Source organism: Plasmodium coatneyi, chromosome 14 (assembly GCF_001680005.1).
Source record: "Plasmodium coatneyi strain Hackeri chromosome 14, complete sequence".
Lineage (NCBI taxonomy): Eukaryota > Apicomplexa > Aconoidasida > Haemosporida > Plasmodiidae > Plasmodium > Plasmodium coatneyi.
Genome location: NC_033569.1, coordinates 131,180 through 152,209, shown reverse-complemented (window position 1 = coordinate 152,209; position 21,030 = coordinate 131,180). Strand labels below are relative to the sequence as shown.

At 41.1% G+C, this 21,030-nt stretch overlaps 6 protein-coding genes across 6 annotated transcripts; 5 read left to right on the top strand and 1 right to left on the bottom strand.

Annotated features, from left to right (window-relative positions):
• Window positions 1-3,268: 3,268 nt before the first annotated feature.
• Window positions 3,269-7,043, top strand: PCOAH_00051620 (Uncharacterized protein; the record flags this gene model as incomplete). The annotated part of the gene is made up of 6 exons (XM_020061942.1): window positions 3,269-5,387; window positions 5,597-5,796; window positions 5,897-6,044; window positions 6,204-6,315; window positions 6,496-6,664; window positions 6,783-7,043. 6 exons carry the CDS (start codon window positions 3,269-3,271, stop codon window positions 7,041-7,043), a joined length of 3,009 nt encoding a protein of 1,002 aa, XP_019917731.1.
• Window positions 7,044-8,937: 1,894 nt separating this feature from the next.
• PCOAH_00051610 (Vacuolar protein sorting 26) lies at window positions 8,938-9,957 on the top strand (the record flags this gene model as incomplete). Its single annotated transcript, XM_020061941.1, has 2 exons — window positions 8,938-8,940; window positions 9,067-9,957. The coding sequence occupies 2 exons, from the start codon at window positions 8,938-8,940 to the stop codon at window positions 9,955-9,957; spliced, it is 894 nt and encodes a 297-aa protein (XP_019917614.1).
• A 1,017-nt stretch (window positions 9,958-10,974) lies between these two features.
• On the top strand, window positions 10,975-12,924 carry PCOAH_00051600 (Uncharacterized protein; the record flags this gene model as incomplete). Its single annotated transcript, XM_020061940.1, has 1 exon — window positions 10,975-12,924. The coding sequence occupies one exon, from the start codon at window positions 10,975-10,977 to the stop codon at window positions 12,922-12,924; it is 1,950 nt and encodes a 649-aa protein (XP_019917495.1).
• Window positions 12,925-13,953: 1,029 nt separating this feature from the next.
• On the top strand, window positions 13,954-15,252 carry PCOAH_00051590 (Uncharacterized protein; the record flags this gene model as incomplete). Its single annotated transcript, XM_020061939.1, has 6 exons — window positions 13,954-14,022; window positions 14,133-14,260; window positions 14,462-14,537; window positions 14,680-14,751; window positions 14,935-14,968; window positions 15,158-15,252. 6 exons carry the CDS (start codon window positions 13,954-13,956, stop codon window positions 15,250-15,252), a joined length of 474 nt encoding a protein of 157 aa, XP_019917492.1.
• Window positions 15,253-16,068: 816 nt separating this feature from the next.
• Window positions 16,069-17,499, bottom strand: PCOAH_00051580 (Translation initiation factor eIF-2B subunit beta; the record flags this gene model as incomplete). Its single annotated transcript, XM_020061938.1, has 1 exon — window positions 16,069-17,499. One exon carries the CDS (start codon window positions 17,497-17,499, stop codon window positions 16,069-16,071), a length of 1,431 nt encoding a protein of 476 aa, XP_019917610.1.
• A 1,663-nt stretch (window positions 17,500-19,162) lies between these two features.
• Window positions 19,163-20,005, top strand: PCOAH_00051570 (Uncharacterized protein; the record flags this gene model as incomplete). Its single annotated transcript, XM_020061937.1, has 2 exons — window positions 19,163-19,300; window positions 19,432-20,005. The coding sequence occupies 2 exons, from the start codon at window positions 19,163-19,165 to the stop codon at window positions 19,822-19,824; spliced, it is 531 nt and encodes a 176-aa protein (XP_019917680.1).
• Window positions 20,006-21,030: the final 1,025 nt, after the last annotated feature.

Sequence of the window (21,030 nt, the reverse complement as noted above, 5' to 3'; positions counted from 1 at the left end):
GCATGTGTGGTAGAAGTGGGTTCAGGTAAGTATACACCTCTTCATGCAAGCATGCATGCATTTGGGTGAGCGTGTCTTCCACGTTGCAAATGCAGTAGGTAAAATGTGGGAGCCGTTGCAAAGAATTACGAGAAAAAGGAAGAAAAGAATTCTAAATGGGAGTACTCAAATATATGCAAAATGAGTTGTATGCACGTGTTGGATCATACGCAGAGGGGTGCAAAAAATGGACGTTTCTTTTTTTATCTCATTTTTTGGTAGAGAGGGATGTGAAGATGAATGGATCTACAGGAAGAGCCGCTTGAGAGGCCGATTAGCAGAACGGCTGCACTTCTCCTCATACGACTTAGACACGTGTGCATAGAGTTGGGGGTGCGCGCGTTTGGGGGAAGTTCCCGCCGACGGCGTGAAGATACAGCGGGGTATCTTTCCCTCACCCCTGTGTTGATGCTTGTCGGTCTGTCGAAGGGGGTGTTTCTTTATTTCTTCGTTTTGATGTGTAGTTTTTTTTTTCTTTTACCTTTATTTTTTAGTCTTTTTTTAGCTTATCTTTGTGTTACTTTCTATGTTCGCTTCGTTAGTTCGTTTCATGATGTCGTTACTTTTTTCCATTCCTTGTCATTCATCGTTGTCATTTTATTATTTTTTTTTTTTTTTTTTAAGACTGTATTTGACGATACTAAATTTTGGGAAATAAAAAATGTCCACATTTATTTTGTTCAAAAAAATAAAGAACATCAATGAAGATCATTACATGTGAGCATGTAGATCTGGTAAACGACAAACGAAGAAAGCATACACATCGTGGAAGGACGTCCTGACCGCAGACAGAACTATACCAAATCAACCAGAGTGAAAAATGGGGGAAAAATATGAGCCGTTTTGGAAGCTTTACTCAAATTTCAAGTGTAACGACGGTCTACACAGCTATAAAAAAAAAAAAAAAAAAAAAAAAAAAGGTCAAATGGCTAGCTGAACTTTTTACAAGAATTTTCTTCACACAAAGATTTGTGCCCAACAAATTACTCTAAACATACAGCTGTGTATTTTCTTTTTCTTAATAAGCGTTTAACTCCTTCAAATGTGGGGGTGACATGTTTGTTCTTCCCAACATTCTACAGGGGAAGCGACGTGGTGACTTTACTCCAACACGAGGGGGTTATTCCCCCTTTCGATGAAAGAAAAAGGAAGTGTGGCTATACATGATCGGATGGGACTTTTCCCCCATACACGTCTCTCTACATTTTGACATAAAAAAAAAAAAAAAAAAACATTTTGTATATACACCTACTCAGATGGACTGTAAGAAAGTGTCAATACAATGGGTAAGCTGGAGTGAGTATTTTTCCCGAGCTTCCACATGATGTTAATCTTTTTCCACGACCAATAAATTTGTTTTTTAAGTGAGGAAGGCGCGTGGAAGCAAAAGCTGAGGGGGGGTACGATCCTCGTCTGCTTAACTTTTCCTTTAGGCATATATGTTACTAACCGGGTGTGTCATGTGCAGTGAAATGGTCCACATGTGGCCACACTTCATACTCTGCCGGGAATATCCACCGTTCCATAGCAAATCTTATATGTGTTGTCACCGATGCAACAGGAGGTTGCCTAATTTCTTGTGGGCATCAAAATCGGAAACTGCGGAAAACGCATTTTTCCGTCTTCCCATCCTCCGTTCCGACCAGTTCTTTAAAAATCCCCTCCATGTTGCATGTATGTAGGTATGTAGTTATGTAGATATGGGCACATGCACACACACACAAGGGGTAGGAGGAGGGGCAACCAAACGGGCTGTGTCAGCGGTGGAGTAAAGCGAGGGAGACAACCCACGCCCTGTTAACAAAAATTCATACACCAAAGGGGTGGTAGTTTTGCCCTCGCTATGTATGCATCGCGTATGCAACGTGCGTTTCGTCTTTCCCATTTGAGGTGTTCTTTTTTCGTTTTATAATATGGAATTGCGGCAACTTTTTTATTTTTTATTTATTATTATTATTTTTTTTTTTTTCCCATCATTAAGGGGAAGGAAGCCATCGTGGAAATTAATTCGTGTTGGTGGGGAAAAAAAAAAAAAAAAAATGCCTCAATGAAGGGGCACATCAAATGTGGTATTGTATTGATGTATGATTGGCGCAAGTTTTCCGCGGGAAATGGCCTAAACGTGGCGTGAGCGCGTAAAGAGTCAATCGCCCCCCGCCCAGTTTCCGTTCGCACCGCATGCCAACTCGCCCCCAGTTCGCGGCCTATCCAGTTGCGACCGCAAAAAGGGAAAACAAATTTAGCTATGGGAAAAAAAAAAAAAAAAAAAAAAAAAGCGAAATGATTGAAAATAAAATAAAAATAAAACAGAAAGCTGAAACGTTAGGACGTAAAGGTGAAAAAATGTATGGAAGGAAATGATTAAGATAGAGAACCCATTTAATGGGAACTGCCAATTTGTTTGTTCTTTGCGTAGCATTTTATCGTTTTAACATCGTTTCACTTTTTGAGGTTCCTCTTGTTTTTGTGTTTGGCCTCTTGGTTAAGCTGCCAAGGGGACATTTCGCAAGTGCTGCATATACGCACCTGAGCGGAAAGGGGAAAGGACTGCCCAAGATTGGGAAAAGGGCAGGAGGTGAAGTGAGGGGGAAATTAGAAGGATGAAAGTTGCGACTGAGGGGAATACTGGACGAGGAAAGCACTTACATACCGCCGGAGTGGGGAGAACAGGTGGGTCATTAGGAGTAACAGAGGTAGTATCAGCAGAGGAGGACGAAGAAAACATTATCCGCTGGGGGTGGCGCAACAATAGCACTACTCCCTGAAGTGACACGCAGCGGGTTAGCTGGCACAGAGCGGCATTCCGCCAGGCGTAATTCCAACGTAGGCATGATGTGATAGAAAATGCCAAGGGAGGGCACCATAAATTACGCCTCATAAATAATTAGGAAGACCTGTAAAAGTGGGTAAAAGTACAGAGGAACACGTAAAGAAGCTGCATATGTAGCCGTCCTCACCCCGCATGCACTGCATAAAAGGAAGAAAAATGTGCCAGCAGGATTTGTAAAGGGAGATAGCCCCCAATACAGTAGTTAATTTTTGATTGCAGATTTTTTCCCCCGGAGAGGAAGCAGGCACAGGGGAGGGTGCCCATTATAGACGCTGTCACTGATCTGTGCAGGGGGTGTGGACCTCCGGAACGGTGAGGTAGTCGAAAAAGAGTCGATCCCGCTGCAGTGCACGGCCCTTCCCCCACGATAAACGCTGAACCGAAGCAACGTAGAAAAAAATGGCGAACGTAATCCCCCTGAAGTCGAAGAAATACAAAAAGATGAAGAACGAGACAGAAGACTTCCTCGTAGCATTCCTGTTTGACATTGTCTTCTTTGCAATCTGTGTGTGCATATGGTTATATTTAAGGAAAAGACGAGATGAAAATAAAATAAGTGATAATATATATATACTGAACAACCAAACCCAGAGTGAAGTAAAGGCAGACAAGGAATCGTCCAACGTGAAGGAGGAAGAAAGTAATGAAATGAGAAGGAAGGGAAATCGTTTCAGAACATTCTTAAACATAAAGGATGAAAAAATTGTTAATACAGAAATAAAATATTATTTATTCTTTTTAAGGGCAAATAGAAACATTATTTTTTCTCTGTGTATTTTGGGAACCTTTCTCGTGTTACCACTTTATCTGTCACTGCCAAGAAATGACATAAACAACCCATCCTTTTTTCACTACATAAGTGCTGGTAGTATATCAGACATCAATATATTAACTATTTTGTTTTTCATTACGATAATTTATAGTGCCATTTCGTACAGTTTTATTTATCTGCTTTGGAAGAAAATTCGACCTAGTAATAAAAAGACGAAAAAATTTCTGCCGCAGAATTTTACCATCATGGTTTCCAGAATTGATAAGAAGGAAATAAATGCATATAAGATTTACAAATATTTTTGTAACTTGACAAATAATAAGGTGGTGTCTGCATACCTCATTTTGGATTACTCCATCGTGTACCATGAGCAGAAAAAAATTTTCAACGCAACGAAGAATTTGAAATTGCTAAAGGAGAATGAGGAGAAGAAGAGTATCAAGCGGGAGAGGTCCAAGCGCTTCCTGCTCGGCTTTCTGAACAGGAAGAAGGGCTCCAAGGTGGATCCAAAGGCGGACCCGAAGACGGACGCCAAGGGGAAGAACAGTTCAGTGGACGCCCCCCTGGAATTACTTGATGGGGAGGAGCGGCTAAATGGGGAGAATGCCCAGACGGGGGAAATCGCACCTACAGGTTCGCCTACAAAGGAGGGAGGCGCGCCCACGGAGGATCCCATCGAGGGGGTAGATAACCCTAAAGGGAAAGTGCCCCTTGAAGGGGTAACCCCATCCGAGGACCAAACAAACTGCCAAAATAGGAACAAAACGGATGAGTGCGAAGAAATACATGCAGATGCATCCAATCCGGATGAGCAGAAGAAAAAGAAGAAGAATAAACCTTATGGGTTGGCCGACCTGGGAAGCGATATAGAAGGATCAAAGTGTAACGAGGAGGGAGAAGCATACTATGGACAAACGATGGGGGATACTGTGGCAGCCACCAATCGGACAAAAGAAGGATGCAAAAGGAGGAACAGGAGGTCAGAATTGAGTGGAGAGGAAAAAACAAATGACAAAGGGGATGAACAGAGAGAAGACGGTAGACGAAGGAAAGGAAGTCGAGTGGAAAACCAAGCCAGTTTCTTAAAAGATACCAGTGACGAAGATGACGATATGCAAAGCAGCAAAATGAAAAAAAAAAAAAATTCAAACAAAAATTACACATACAAACTAGACATTGAGGATGAAAATCTAATGAGTAACAACAACGAAATGTTGTTCTACGATTTGGAGAATTTATCCACCAAGGAAAATGACAACATGGATTTAAATTACAAAAAAAAAAAAAAAAATAGATACAAGTCAGAGTCGAAAAGAAATATATTTCATAAATTATTCTTCTTTTTAAAAAAAAATAAAAAAAGTCACTGGAAGAAGAAACTTAAAGAACATTTGATTAAATTTTACTCCATAAAAAATGAAACTCCTAAAAAATCCACGGGGGTTTGTTTCGTCTCATTTATCGATACGAAGTCTGTGCATGACTGCATTCATAACATCCCCTTTACGGAAAGGAACAAATGGATCATATCAAATGCCCCTCCGAATTATGATATCATATGGAAGAATTTGAAAAATCACAGTTACAAGGTTTGTGCTCGTTTTATTATACTTAACGCCCTGCTGTTGCTGGCCAACACGATTATCATTTTGACCGTCACGTCTATTGACAATATACTGAAGTTGAAGATTAAGAAGTACCGCCAGGAGGACCCCAGCTCCGGCAACATTAGCGCCATTCTTATAAGTAAGCCTAGACAGATTACACACGTAATCGTATAACCGGGTGGCCGAGCGAACATCGTAGTGCACCCCGAACACATGTTTGCTCCGCCCTAACGTATGTTTGCTCCGCCCTAACGTATGTTTGCTCCCCCCCAACGTATGTTTGCTCCCCCCCAACGTATGTTTGCTCCCCCCCAACGTATGTTTTCTCTCCCCTTTTTTTCCCCGCAGCGTGGCTCTCCCCTTTCATCGTCATTGTCGTTAACAGTATCATCCAGCCGGCCCTAATCGCTTGCGTTTCGGTTGCCGTTGGGTTTATAAGGAAGTCCAGCGAACATACATATGTCTTGCAGGGGAACTTTATCTTTTTAATTCTGAACACAATTATTATTCCCCTCTTGTCATTGTCCCCGCTCAGTTCGCTCATAAAGGTACGGCCGCATCGAGAGAGGCGCGAACTGCATACATTTCTACCCGGATGTACAACTCCTAATCATGAGCATTACACATTGTTGCCCCTCCCCCCCGTAGGTTATGTACTCCGACGAAATAGGTCAGTGGTCCACCCGCCTGGGGGCCTACCTGTTCAACTCCAGTGGGTTCTTCGCTATGAGATACTTGCTTCACTGTTGCTTCCTGACCTGTGCAAACCAGTTGCTTCAAATTCCGCAGTTTTCAAGTAAGGCCCGATTTGCACTCCTCACAGGGGGTGTGCACACGCAAAGTGCGTACCCGCAGTGTGGCCCATCGGAAGGATTAATCTTCCATGTACAATGTGTCCTTCTTCCCATTTTACCATTTTACCGTTTTCCCATTTTCCCATTTTCCCCTTTTCCAGTCCGATCAATCGTCAAAACGGTAACGAAGAAAGAAACCGGTGCATGGAGTTTTGATTTTGGTTACTGGTACGGATTCAACACTACCATTTTGGCCCTGATATTGACCTTCAGGTAGGTGCAGACTGCGTATAAACCATACTTTTTTTTTGGCTTCCACATCGTTTGAGTGTGTTTGTAGGCATTTTCGTGGGGGTCCTTTCGTCTTTTTTGGTTAATTTATTTTACCTTCCCCCTCGTTTTATAACTTACGCATTTTTATATTTATATGTTTACATTTCCCCCCCCCTGCAGTGTCGCTGTGCCTTTCATCCTCCCGCTCGGCTCGCTGTACTTCTTCCTCCGCTACTACATAGACAAGTACAACCTGATATATGAAGTGTGCCGAACCAATTTGGACAGCCATGGAGCTATCATAAGGACGGCCATTAAGTTTATGCTTTTTTCCGTGGCCTTTTTTCAAGTAAGTTATTTTGTTTGATGCGTCTGCGTAGTGAATGGTATGCATGATCATAACATTCACGTCTTCGTCGTCGGCACACCGACGTATGCTTCATCGGCGCATTTCCCCCCCCTTGCAGCTCGTCATGTTTACCTTCTTCTCTCGGGTACAAAACAAATTCATTTCCGTGGGGAGGAACATCCTCTTTTTGTCTTCGTCCCTCACAACGCTACTGCTGCTGTGCCGATCTACGGAATGGGTGAGCACAAACCACATAAAGAAGAAGAAAGGGAAGAGAACGTTTTGTTACCTTTGTGAGAAAAACGTCTACGTGAGTAATTTGAAGGACCTGAATAAGTTGAAGTACGCCTATGCCAACCCGTACGAAGCGAAGCGGTGAAAAAGTGCCTTTGCCGAGCGTGCCGCGTAGGTGAGTAGGACACCAAAGTATGTCCAAGTATGCCGAAATATTCCAAAGTATGCCAATGTATGTGTAAATATGCGTTAGTATGTATAAGCATGTGTAATCGAGTATGTTACGTACGTGTATGTATGTGTATGTGCGGTGGCCCCCTTTACCTACCCAGTCAAATTAAAATTTTGACCTCAAGCAGACACATCACTACTTGAACGTTTGATGCGAGAATTTGTTTGTGACCCCCCCTTTTTTTTTTTAAGATATAGTATTCCTTTTTTAAGCGTATTTAACTTTGTTTTTGTTTTGTGCTTCGCTTTTTTCTGCAGTTATATGTGTTTTTCTGTTTAGCTTCCTATCCGTTTAGTTGCCATGAGGCGCATTCATCACCCACTCTGTACCATATTCTTTTTTTTTTTCTTTTTTTTTTTTTGGCCTTTCCATTTGTGTAGAGGCAGTGTGATAATGTCCCACTATATTATAGCACCCCTGTGTAATATGCACACGTGCGCGTATGCGCCATGTATCATACATATGATTCTTGGACGCCTTTTTTTTTAATAATAAAACAGCGGTAAAAAAAATTATAATTTAATAAGCTCTTTTTGATTTAAAAAAAAATTTTTTTTTTGCTTCACTCTGCTTAACTACAACTATTGTGTGTGGAGTGTGCAACCAGAAAGGGGAGAAGCCACCCTAAGTGTGCACTGGTACGACACACACTGCGGGCATCACTTGTTAAGCTTCGAAAGTTTTATTCCTTCTACATGCGCTTGGTGACTTCCTCACCGGGCGGCTGCACTCACCCCATTTCCGTTAAACGGTCTTTCCCGTGAAATGCGCTTAAACGTATGGGAACATGTCATGTAGGAAGTAGCACATTCCGATTAGGCTTCCCTAGCGTATTTTTTTATTTTCCAATGTGCTTAAAAAGGGTGTTCCTTCGTGATGAGAAATGGAAATTGTCATCTCCATTTGTTTAGCTCGATCTGCTTTTTTCCTGGGGGAGGGCCTTTTTTTTTTTTTTTTTTTTTCCTATATTTTACCTGAACGGCAAGGTGAAAAAAAAAAAAAAAAAAAAAAAATTTCATTTCACTATTTGGCTATTCCGCCCAGTAACACATTTTGGCCGCACCAAAGATCCATATGCAAAAGTAGCAAAGGAAAGCGCACTTTTAACCTTGACAGTTTGAGGTCAAAGGGACGGGGTAGTTTCCACTACTGTATGTTTGAAAGGGACCATCTCGTATACCTACTTCGTTCTGTTCCCGGGAGTTCTGTTTTTTTTAACCTTCTTGAGCGTTTTGATCTTTCTAATTTTTTTTATTTTCATGCAAATTGGGATGGGGAAAAGAACTATTTGATGTGTATATCACAAGCGTTGTTGAGATATACGGCTTGAAAACCCTGTTTACCTTTTGAAGGATAACGTAACCCATTTTTTTTGTTTTTTTTTCCGTATTTAATGTATCCCTGGGAGGTATGCTTGCGAGGCGCAGGAGCTCAGAGGTTGGAATGTATGTATGCGCGGACATGTGAATACATCTCAGGGCAAAATTTCGGAGAGCGTGTGAGTAAGCCTACCGAAACGGCATAGAAAGGACTGCATATTGCGCATATAGCATTGCACACTGCGCTTAACGTAGCCGCGAAAAGGGTAACCAGACCAAGTGGACGCCCCCGGTGCGTAGTCAGGGGCATGAGAACTCGATCATCCGCCCTGCACATGCGATTGCACCCTTTTATGTATTCCCATATGAAACACCTGCTGATGCAGTAAAGTGGGACATCACCGAACGGGCGTTGGATTATCGATTCGACTTGGTGCAAGGGGACATTGGCCTGCTCCAGGTTGATTTTGAGCCGTGCGGGTGTCACGATGGTAAGCATGGGGGGGAAAAATGCGTCACGTAGAAAGAGGCAGAATGAACCGCGCTAGCTTAAACTGCTATTACCCATACTGCCATACCGATATATGATATGTCTCCCTCCCTTTACCCCTTTGCAGCTGTCCAACATTTTCGGGAGCGTGTGCTCGATAGACCTTAAAATAGACGCAGAAGCAAGCCGGAAGTTCGCATTCCTGCGAAAGGACAAAAAGGGAGACAAGTGTCCCATATTCTCAGATGGAGAGGACATTAACGGGGTTGCGACGATTAGTTTAAAACCAGGAAAGAAGTTTGAACATTACGGAATTAAGTTAGAATTGATTGGGCAGATAAACATCCTCAATGATAAGTCAAACTCGTACGACTTTTTCTCTATTTCTAAGGATCTAGAACCCCCAGGGTTTCTAATAGAAAGCAAACAATTCAAATGGAAGTTTTCCTCAGTCGACAAACAACATGAATCATATTTCGGAACCAATGTAGAGTTACGCTACTTCGTCCGGTTAAACATAATAAAAGGATATTCAGGGAACATACAAAAGGAAATAGATTTTATAGTACAAAATTTATGCATTCCTCCGGAGATTAATAGCACTATAAAAATGGAGGTAGGAATTGAAGACTGCCTTCACATCGAATTTGAGTATGATAAGTCCAAGTACCATTTGAAGGACGTTGTAGTTGGGAAGGTTTACTTCTTACTTGTAAGGATTAAAATAAAGCATATGGAATTGGACATAATAAAAATGGAGACATCTGGCGTTGGTAAAAATTACACCACGGAAACTGTGACTCTGTCTAAGTTTGAGATTATGGATGGGTCTCCCATAAAGTCGGAATGCATTCCGGTTCGACTCTACTTGAGTGGATTCGACTTGACCCCCACGTATAAAAACATTCAGAACAAGTTTTCCGTTAAGTACTACATAAACTTGATAATTGTGGATGAGGACGAGCGTCGTTACTTTAAGAAGCAGGAAATTTTCCTCTGGCGGAAGAAGCTGGGGTGATCGCGCTGGCAAACAGGAGGCGTCATTTACATGTGACCAGTTATGCTTATTCGTGCTCGTCACCCATTTGGCGTCGGGGGATGAGTCTACATTCATTCTATTAACCGATGTTTTGGGAAGTACCCCATATATTCGAACACAGGGTTATGCGGTTTGAGCGGCCCCCTATCAGCAAGTCGCGAGTTGCGCTTACTGGGTGTGTTGCTTACGTGTTGCTGTTGCTATTTCGCGTTCATCTTTTACCTTCATTTTAGCCCTTCGTTTTGATGTTGCACAATGTTGTGCGGCGTAGTTATTTTATTTATTTATTATTTTTTTTTTTTTTTTACTGAGCATGTTTTGCTCGCCCCCCCTATGTGGTCATAATTCATAACGATTGGATGATTTTTTTTTTTTTTACTTTTTTATGGAAACATCTGAATTTTAAATAAGTACCCTTCGTTAGGGATAAGGTACAAGGGACATGTGGACACGCTGAGTCCACCACGCGAGATTTGCATGTGCATTTGGTAGAGGTGTATGTACGCTTGTCTACAGGGGGGGATGAAAAAAAAGAAGGGAAAGCAACGTGTAGGAGTAGCGCGTTGATGTTTGCCGGTAATGTTGTTCATCACTGTTTCTCCCTTATGTTGTTCTTAGTGCAATTCAGGTTGATGACTTCTCCCTCTGTTTGTGCACTTGTTCACTCAGTTGTCCTAACGCGACGGGGAAAACGTTCTTTGTTTTTTTTTTTTTTTTCATAGCGTGATAAACCCATATCATTGGGTGCGCCATTCGAAATACAAAAAAAGGGAAACAGCTCAACTGGGGCTAAGCGGAAGACAATCCATGTGTATTGTGTCTCCCCCGGTGTAAGCGTAAAGTGTGTGAAAATTTACCCCCCACCAAAGATCCTTTTGAGCCGCGTTGCAGTGTGTAACTAATTTTGTGTAGGCTATTACGTCTGTCAGAAGGAACGGAGCGAATAGATTTAGGGGGTATAATAATATAGGAGTTACTTTCACGATTAGACGCACCATGGAAAAGACGACCAAGAGGTCACGAGAATCCCTAACAATGTTACTGGACACTAGATACAACAACAGACAGAAGGAAAAGGAAATAAAATTATTTGAAAATATCAAAACGGATATCAGCATAATCATCAGTGAGCAGCTAAAGAAGCGATCGAAAACAGAGTTCGAATTGAATAATATAAAAAAAAAATTCTCCTACTTAAAATGCATGTCGGAAGAATTGGAAAGACAAATTAAGGAAGGGAACAAGGAATTAAAAGTGGAAGAAGAATTAATTAAAAATTACTTTGAATATACGACGACCAATCTGAGTTATGTTTTTATAAAATACGAAAATATTATTAGTGATTTGAGTGACCAGAATGGATACATGAATGTGAAGTTAAAAAATATCAAGGAAAATGAATTAACGGAATTTGATAGGGCGTACGATTTGCTGGTGGAGAAAACTGGCCAACTTACCACCACGAAGGAAAACATTTTAACTATGCAAAAAGGAGTGGAAAGTTTGAAAAAGGAATATGAACGTGTTCAGGAAGAAATAGAGATAAAAAGGGAAGAAAAAAATCAAGTGGAAAATAAATACAAGGAACTACTCTCCAGCATAGAAGAATATAAAAAGGAATTCGATATGATAAAGGAAAAATGTAACTCCCAAATGAATGAAAAGAAGCAGAGTTCGATCGATTTGAATAAAATTGAGGAGCAAATAGAAGAAATGCAAAAGGAAATTTCAACTTTGTCCAATGAGAGGAAGATAAAAAATGATGAACTGCAAAGTTTAAAGGACGAGCACGACATCATTCTGAACGACCTGTATCGATGTAATTCCCATATCAATGACAAATGCGACCTGCTATCTGAGCAGATAAAGGAGTTAGAAAATGAAGTAACCGCCATGGAGGTGGAGAAAAATGAACTCAGCCAAAGTTACAACGAATTGGAGGTAGGTCTGACTAATGTATCCAACTCCTGTGAAGAAAGCAAAAGAGAAAACGAGCAGGAGTCTCTCCTCATCAAAGAATTAAGTGATCAACTAATCAGGAAAAAAACCAATTTGAAGCAAACACAGGAAGAATTTTCACACATTAGTGACCAATGCAATGCGGCCAAAAATGAAAATGCAAAGCTACAAGAAAATTACGACCATGTTAACAGAAGGATGGAGGCGGTAGACATATCAATCAATCAATGTCGTGCTGCGCTGCAGGGACACGAAACCGAATTGGAACACTTAGAAAAGGTCAAATTGGAAAATGAAAAAAGGAAGGAAGAAATATTAAACCTTATGGAAAATTCAGAAAAGTTACTCCTTGAGCAAAAAGATTTTTTTTTCAAATTGTCAAAACTTTTGCAGCTAGTAAATTTGTCCAACGAACAGCTAGCCAGTTTAAAGCGCGAGACGGAAAATGGGCCCGATAACAATGATGTGCAGAAAACCTACAAAGAATTAAAAACACACTTAACGAAATTGTCCACTGGTTTATACGAAAAAAATGAGATGCACAACTCGCTTCAGAAAGAAATAGACGATACTGCTAAGAGGGTTACCGAACAGGAGGAAGAAATTACGACTCTGCAAAATGAACAGACTGATTTGCAGCATCGACTAGAGGTGATCACCCAGGAAGTAGGGACTCTTCATCTAGAAGTGACCAAACAAGAAGGAACCTCGGAGGCTAAAATAAAGGAGACGAAAGATGCCCTCACACAAAAGTATGATCAGTTGGTTGAGTCGATCTCTTCCCAGATTAAGAACAAGCAGGATGAACATAACAATTTTGTTAAGCAGGGCGAACTGGAAAAACTCGAATTCGACTTTCAGTTGTTTAACTCTGAACTGACGGCCACCCTCGAGCAGGAGTGCGAACGGAAGAGGCAGCAGATAGCCGAGAAGGATACGCAGCTAAAGGCATACCAGGAGAGGTACACCTCGTTGAAGGGAATCTGATGTGCTTCGGGGAGGGTTCTTACCTTCCTTTTCCCAAAGTTATCCTCCCCCATTTGTGCGGCATTTTCCCGTGTGCTCCGCATAGCCCTCATCTATGTTTACCCCTTACAATGTCGATTTGCCCGTCTAAGTTTGCGCGGCGATTTTTTTTTTTTTTTTTTTTTTGTACATATTGTCGAGGGGTTATCTGCTGAATGTGTTGTACTTAACTTGCTTCTCCCCCCAGGCTTGGTCTTCACTTGTTAACCGTTTGTATGCACTCCACATGATTACACGTTGCAGAACGTGCGTGTGAGCAACACAGGGGTGGGACCTCCCCCCATGAGAGGACCACTGCGTATTCTCATTAACAAACACATTGATATGAAGGAGAGATCAACTAAGTCCAGTTCAATTTGAGTAAAAACTGGGTGCGCGCAAGAGTCCCTCTTCAACCACAATGCATGGGTTACGACCTCCCCCGGTGGCGAACACATTAAAAAGAGAGGTTAGCAAATTGGAAGATAAAGGGTAATGCTGCGCATCTTCTGTAACTTCGTCGCACAGGTATCACCACCACGGGGTGCGTATTTTTTCAAACCGTGGTAACTGACGTTGGAGGAGGTATTCCGAAAAAAAAAAAAAGGGTTTCAAAAAAATGCAATTTCTTGATACAGAAAAGTAGGTTAAACGGGTCGTACAACTGTGCAAAAATAACGCGCAAAGGTACAGGAGGGGAAAAAAAAAAAAAAAAAAGGCTGACGCATCAGTGAACCTATTGTTGGCCCTTTTAGCCATACACAGGGGTAGTGGTTGCTTCACCAACAAAGGTAGTCCCTGCTTTTTTGCAATTTCGAAGTAATCACGTTATGTTGCAAGTTTCGTGTAAACGACCAGGCCCAAGTGTGGACGTTCTCCTATGAACGTTATTACCGCGTACGCGCAGCAAGCGCGGCAGTTCGTAGAAGAAGCTGAAAGGAGAAGAAAGCATATTAGTAAGACTTCGAAGCGGGCTAGTCATAGCAAAATAGTTAAAGCTGCGTAGGAAAGATGATAAAAGGCGTTCTAATAATAAACAACAATGGGAAGCCCAGGTTCCTCCGATTTTACGATGAGAGTGTAAGTGCAACCTGGAAGGAGAAAAGCAAATGACACCCTATGATCCATATGTATGCCTGCTCGCACACGCAAGGTGAACACATACGTGTAACCCATTTTTAACTCCACAGAGCCATGAAAGGCAACAGATGATTACAAAGCGAATTCATGAAACTATAAAGAAAAGGACTACCAATGAGTGCTGTTGTTTTTTGGAAGATGAGGAATTGTTCAGTCCGGATGTGAAAATTGTGTACAGGTGAGTAGCAAATTGAGGAATGACAAGGAATAAAAAGGAAGTGGCGTTATATGGACAGCTACCCTAGCCACTTACCTTTACTATCCATATTAATGGAAAAGCATAAATACCGTTGCTACGTGGAACAATTAAACAAGGGGATTTTTTTTTTTTTTTTTTTTTTTTTTTTTTTTTTGTATACCATTTGCACACATTCGTTAGGCACTTCGCGACCCTGTACTTTATTTTTATCATCGACTCTATGGAGAGCGAGCTGGGTATTCTGGACCTAATTCAGGTAAGTAATTAATGAGCAACCGATAGGGGTATAACTCAATTTTAGCAGCAATTCCCCAGATGGAGAGCAAAGCTGCGGGAAAATACAAGCATCATTTGCGTTTTTTTTCCATTCCACACGGCTCGTTTCATCCATTGTGCAGGTTTTCGTTCAAGTGTTAGATGCAAATTTCGAGAATGTGTGTGAATTGGACTTGATATATAATTACGAGCAGGTAATAAAGGGGGAGAGACAACTTAAACGGAGTTCCAAAAGAACAGCGTGCCAAACGGGGGACCCATGTAGGGTAGGAAAATGGCGCATGAGTTTAAGTATGCCAAATTGTACACAACTGGGGGATAGACGATAATTTTTTATTTATTATATATATTTTTTTTTTTCATTTTTCCCCTGTTAGATCAACTACATTCTGGATGAGATCATAATGGGAGGTATGCAAAACGTAACATAAGAAAACCAATTGGGGGATTTTTTTTTTTTTTTTTTTTTTTCATCGTGGCTACCTCGTTCGGTTAACCCTCGCCTGGGCATGTAGCTGCACACATGGAGGTGGACACGTAATTTTACAAGATGTCGCACGTGGCTTCATGTCGCCTCTCATCTCCTTCCCCTCACCTCAGGCATCGTTATGGAAACGAACATAGAAGCGATAGTGGGTTCCATCAATGGCGCGAAGAAGTTAATTGAAAACGAGTCTTCCTTCTTTGGCGATTGAGTGGACAGGGGTACCAATCACAGGGGCGTCTCCCCCGAAGGAAATAAATGCATATATTGGAGCAGTCGTACAGGCGTAGACATGTACCTATTTAATGGTGGACGGCGCATCCTCACGTATTTGGCACTTTTTTTTCTTTTTTTGTGTTTCTCCGGGTCAACGTTCACCTCCTTTTTTCCAGACGTTTGCGGGGCATGAAAAAAGGGGACTCCGTTGACACACCTCCGAGATGTGCGTGTACAGTACACACGGAGGTACAGTACATTGTGCAGGAAAAAAAAAAATAATAAATAAATAAATACGGGAGATGCGCATTTTCGCGTGTTGTGTAAATAAGGGTTTACAAAAAAAAGTAGAACTGGACGAAAATCGCAAAGGGGATGAAATGCAGCCATATTGTATTTCCTGGCCAAAATGAGCATCCCCCTGTGGGTCATCACAGAGCGTGCAGCACCAAAGGTGGACACCCCTGTGCCGACGCCCGCTTGCACACACATTTCGCGCACGTGCAAGTTGGTGCGGAGTTTTTTTTTTTTTTTTTTTTCGTTACTTTTGTGCAGGTGAAAACGCGTTTTTGCCTGAACGGGTCATATTTTTTGCACGATTTTGAAAAAAAAAAAAAAAAAAAAAGAACAAGCTAAAGCGGGAGCCGAATTTGCGCGTCTGAAAGGAGCGAAAAGGAGGGAGATGTATACCATGCACACGCGGGGCGTACTTACAGGTGTGTCCCTGGGAGGTGCATCATCTTTGTCCTCCCAATTGAGATTTTCCTACGCTGCCGCTGCGGTTATTGCCACTGCCTGTGGTGTTCCCCCTTCAGTCGAAACTGAGGTCCAAATCATCCGGGTGGTACGTCCGCTTAGTAATATTGTACAACTGGAAGGAGTCGACAGGGCCAATTTCCGTGATGTACAGAGTTATCAAATGTTCAGGAATGTAATCATACTTGGGTATGCGTACAAACAAATTATCGGTTTCGTTGTAAATCATGGATGGACCTGGCTGAAGTTCATTTTGTCTGATTGGGTCATAAAAGGGGTCATTAATTAATTTAAATAAAGGAAGCACGATAGTTACAGGCTTCGAATTAAACTGAGCTGAACAAGCTATATTATAACCCCCAATTTTGGTGATTACTCCCCCGGAGGAGGAAACTGCCACTGAACCAAGAACAACTTTGGTCACTTTTGGTATAACCGCAAAAACGGCTGAGTCGGAAATGTACGTAGTGTCCACTCCATCTTCACTTAGTAACTGTGCCATTCGAAATCCATTTCGGTTAATATCTCCCCCCACAACAATAACTGAAATTCCATCTTTTTTTTTATTTACATTTTTTAAAAACTTTTCAACCCCAACTGAGTAACCCATCGTTAAAATGACATCATTTTCCATAAATAAATCGTACGAAGTTCTTTGTTCTGTCTCCCCCCAAGACGTATCAATGTCTGCAATAAGTTCAGTAATCCCTTCAATTATTGAATGTCTCAAGGTGTTCGTCGCAGGAATGTGATAAGTATTTTTTTTGCTATTGTTTTCGAAATAAAATGAAAATGATGGCTCGAAATTTTTTATTTCTCTTTCGTAAACGTACTTACTGTTGATGCATTTGTTTGTATTTTTGTCGACAAGAAAATTGTTATTTTTGTTCAAATTGTCAACATAGTTGTTGTTGTACAGGTATAGCTGTTTAAAATGCTCCGTACGAATAATTGTTAACACTCTTCTGATAATGTTTGGAATGATGAAATACATTTTATTATTTCTGATTATTTCTCTTCCCAAATATTTGATAATTTCAATCAAATCGTATACATTATTCCAGTGAGATATTTCAACCACTTTTTTCAACACCTCCGCTATTTTTTTTCCTATAAAATTGCTTCCTTTGATGTCTCCATTTTTTAATCCTGCGTTTAAAATTTTCACAATTCCTTTTAACCAGTATGCCACTACGATTTCTTTTTCTCTCTCTTTTTTTAGCTTATCGCTTCTTTTTTTTTTTTTTTCAAATTTTATCTTGTCTTCTTTGTCCCGTTCTGTGTTGCTGTGTGTTTGGCTCGGCCCGTTCCCTCCACCATCATGGGTGGCTCCTTCCTTTTGGCCATTATGTGCAACTGTGTGGTTTTTCCGTTCCGTGCTATGGTTTACACTTACGTCAGAAATTATCGTTTTTGCGTTTTCACTCCCGTTGGCACTATTGCTCTGGGCATATCCAGGCAGCACACTTGGGGTTCCCAGCTCCATGGGTCATTCGCAACAGTGTACAATGGGAAATTACACCAGTCGGTGCGTCGTCATGTGTGTACTTTAACAGGTGATCGCTGTATAGAGTTTTCTTGTCTGACGACGCTCCAGCTATTCGTCGTTCGGCTTAGAGTTAAACGGGAAGCTTTTCATTTCAAGTTCCAATTTGCATTTTATCTTCGTGTGCTTATTCGAATGGCCACAAATTCAACTCATTCGCTGTGTAGGGGCTAGGACCACCTATGCGTATGTGCACCTATTTCGGGTCAGCTTCGCAACACGAGCAATATATGTGTAGTAAGCCAGAGAGTCTATCTGTTCGAACGGCTTGGGTACACTCACGTGGGTTAATCGGGACAGGAAGGGAACGAAACAGAAAGAAACGGAAAAAAATAGTGTTTTCCCCTATCTTGGGAGGGCGTAGAACATATAAAAAAAAAATCAACAAAATTAGAAAAATCAAAATGGACCTCACTTAACATGTGGCTCTCTACACCTGCAACAACGGTGGAGTAGTATTTACATCAGCACAGTGCTGGCGTTTTATAGAATACAAATCTATTTTTCTCCTTTTGGGTCGGATAAAAAAAGATTGTCCCTGGGAATGGCGGCGTAAATGCATTTACCCGCGTAAACAAAAAAAGAAAGGTTAAAAAAATGCTCACGCTGAGATGGGTTACCAAAGTAACCATAAAGCACGGAGGAGACCCAGAAAAAAGGGAAGTCAACAAATGAATATATATATATTTTTTTTTTATGTGGCTACGGAAGCTCGAACTTTAAATGTGAGACTGGAAAGGTGCAGGAGGGGAAATGATGTTCCCATGGGTTTTTTAAAAAAAAAAAAAAAATTACAAGGACGGGACCGAAGCTTGAGGCATGTTGCAATTTCTCTTTTGCGCATCGTTAATGGGACGTTTGCATCATTTTGTGTGACAGTTGCGTTTAGGGGAGTGATTTTTTTTTTTTGGTTCATTTTGTGTGGTTAGTTTTGCGTGGTTTGTTATACTTAGTTCGTTTTGTTCCGTTCATTTCGCATCAAGTTGCCATATTTTATTCCATGTTGCTACCCTCTCCACGTGTACATTCACCCAAACAGGTGGCCGTACACAAAGGTTCAATGATTTAGGGCAACACGGCTTTCTCGCATATGCGTGGGGCGAGTGACTACGATTTTGAGAAAGGGGCCAGGGTCTACGCGGCCAACCGTTTGTGCGCCTGCTCATTCGAATTGCCCTTTATTGTATGCAAAGCAGGGAGAAACATTTTTTGCCCCCATCTGGCCAATTCCTAGTTCGGCACAAAAATAGGCATATTTTTACGCGCACACCAAATTTGTGGCCCCATTTGCAATTACTTCGTGTATGCCCATTTGAGGAACCCTGCTGTCTTCTCTTCCTGCCTATTTGTGTGTAACTCCTATAGAACTGCCAAATAATTGTTGCGCCCCATTTATTGGCAGTCCAAAATACGTCAAACGGCAAATGAAAAAAGAAGGAAAATTATTTCAAAGGAAGGTTGAACAACATGCCGAAAGGATTTTTTAAAAGAATGCAGTAGAAAGTTACTCTTGCAAATGATTTAAAAAAAAAAAAAAAAAAAAAAATTATGAACAGTCAGGTAAAAAAACAAGCCATTTTTTTCAATCGCTAGACAAATTAAAATGGACGAGGGTACATTCGACGAAAAGTTTGCCCATTCCATTTTGTTGGAGTCTCTGAAGGAAGCGCTTAAGCAGATGATTGATGAGTTTTACGTAGAAAAGGAGATCGGACTTAAGATCTATAAGGAGGCCTGCGCGGTAGGTTTTGGGGGAAGCAATACTGGTTGTAAAAGTGTGTGTGCCTGTGAATATGTGCATGTATACACGTGAAGGTGTGCGTATGTGTGAGGAAAACGCACCCCCCCCCCTTCCTCCATTACACTTCACAGAATGTAAGGAAAGAAATTTTGGAGAATTCGTCCCAACTGTCAGATGTCCATATCAGTGGCCAGATGAAGAGCTACTACTGCAGGAATGACGTGTGGACTTTTTTTTTAAAAAAATCGCTTTTTAAAATTATCAAAAATAAGAAGGGAAAGAATAGCTCGAAGGAAAATAAAAATTATCAACCATTAAATTTAAAAGTTTTTAAAAACTTTTACGACAAAAGAGAGGAATTCCTAAAGTACAGCATAGACAATAATAACGTGAAAATTATAAAAAATTTTGGAAAATTATACAGCCAGATTGTACATAACGAGGAGGGAGAAACTGACGCGGATGATACTTTTCTTTATTATGACGGATTGATAAAGGTGCTCTGTGTGGAGGATGCACTTTAGGACAGGGTGGACAATAGTCCCCAGGAAATTTGTACCCCATGAGAGCTCAACCTGATACGTTGAACAACCATGTGTGTATATATTTACACATCCATGCGTTTGAGAGGAAATCATTTTTTTTTTCCACGGAAAAATACATTTTAAACCCTCCTCCTGAGGGGTAAAATTATGTCCCAATGTGGCCAAATAAATCATCCAACGGGGGGGCGAGCAGGGAAATAAGACCTATGGCCTATTGGGGGGTAGAGACCACTCTGTATTAGTGTAAGTAAGAATATTTTACTATTACACATTGAAGCAGCCAAGGGGGGAGAAAAAAAAGCAGCACACGCAATAAGCGCAGTTGGCCCAGTTAGCATAATGTACAAAAAGTGGATGGAAAAATGGGCAAAAAAAAAAAAAAAAAAAAAAAAATCCTCGCGTAGCTATTTTATATATGACATATGCACATGGCTACTTTTCCCCCCGAGGCGCCTGAAAGGGTCAAGAGAAAGCAGTAAGGGGTAAGCACGAACTGCTGACTGTGAAATGCCTTTTCCGCTAAACATTTAGGAAGTCCACGTTTACACAAATGTGAGAGAAAAGGAGTTGTCGTTAAGTGACATCCTGTTTTGTTTCTTAAAATTCTCCCGCGTAGTCTCCGCACATACAAATTTTTCTATACATGGCAGCCTCAGGCAATTTGATTTCCAGTGTTATGTCATACCTTTTTTAATGATGACAAGCATAACATGTATTTAGTTATCTCGTCACAGTTGCGATTGCGTCAAATTAAATTTGCTTCTTTTCGATTATTTTTAATCTGAATTTTTGTTTTTTTAAATGCCTTATCTTAGTATACGTGGTGTGCCCAGATGCCAAGGAAGGGGGAAGCTTACGTGATACGTATATGCTCCACCCGTTTGACAATTCCGCAGGGAAGAACACACCCACAGAACAGGCGCATTCTTATTGCGCAATACGGGGGTTGAGGTATTCGAACCTGACCTTACACAACAAGGATCATCTTAAAAAAGAGAAAAAATAAAGAAAGAAAAACCATTTTAAAGCGTCGCAAATGTGTAAAGGCTCAGAATGGCACAAACGAGCAGGTAGTTGACAACATATTCTGTAACTTTTGGAAGGAGCCGCTCATGTGTGGATAAAAGTCCCGGCGCCAATTCGACTTGTTCGCTTTGCAAATGGGCAATGGGCAAATGCGTTCCC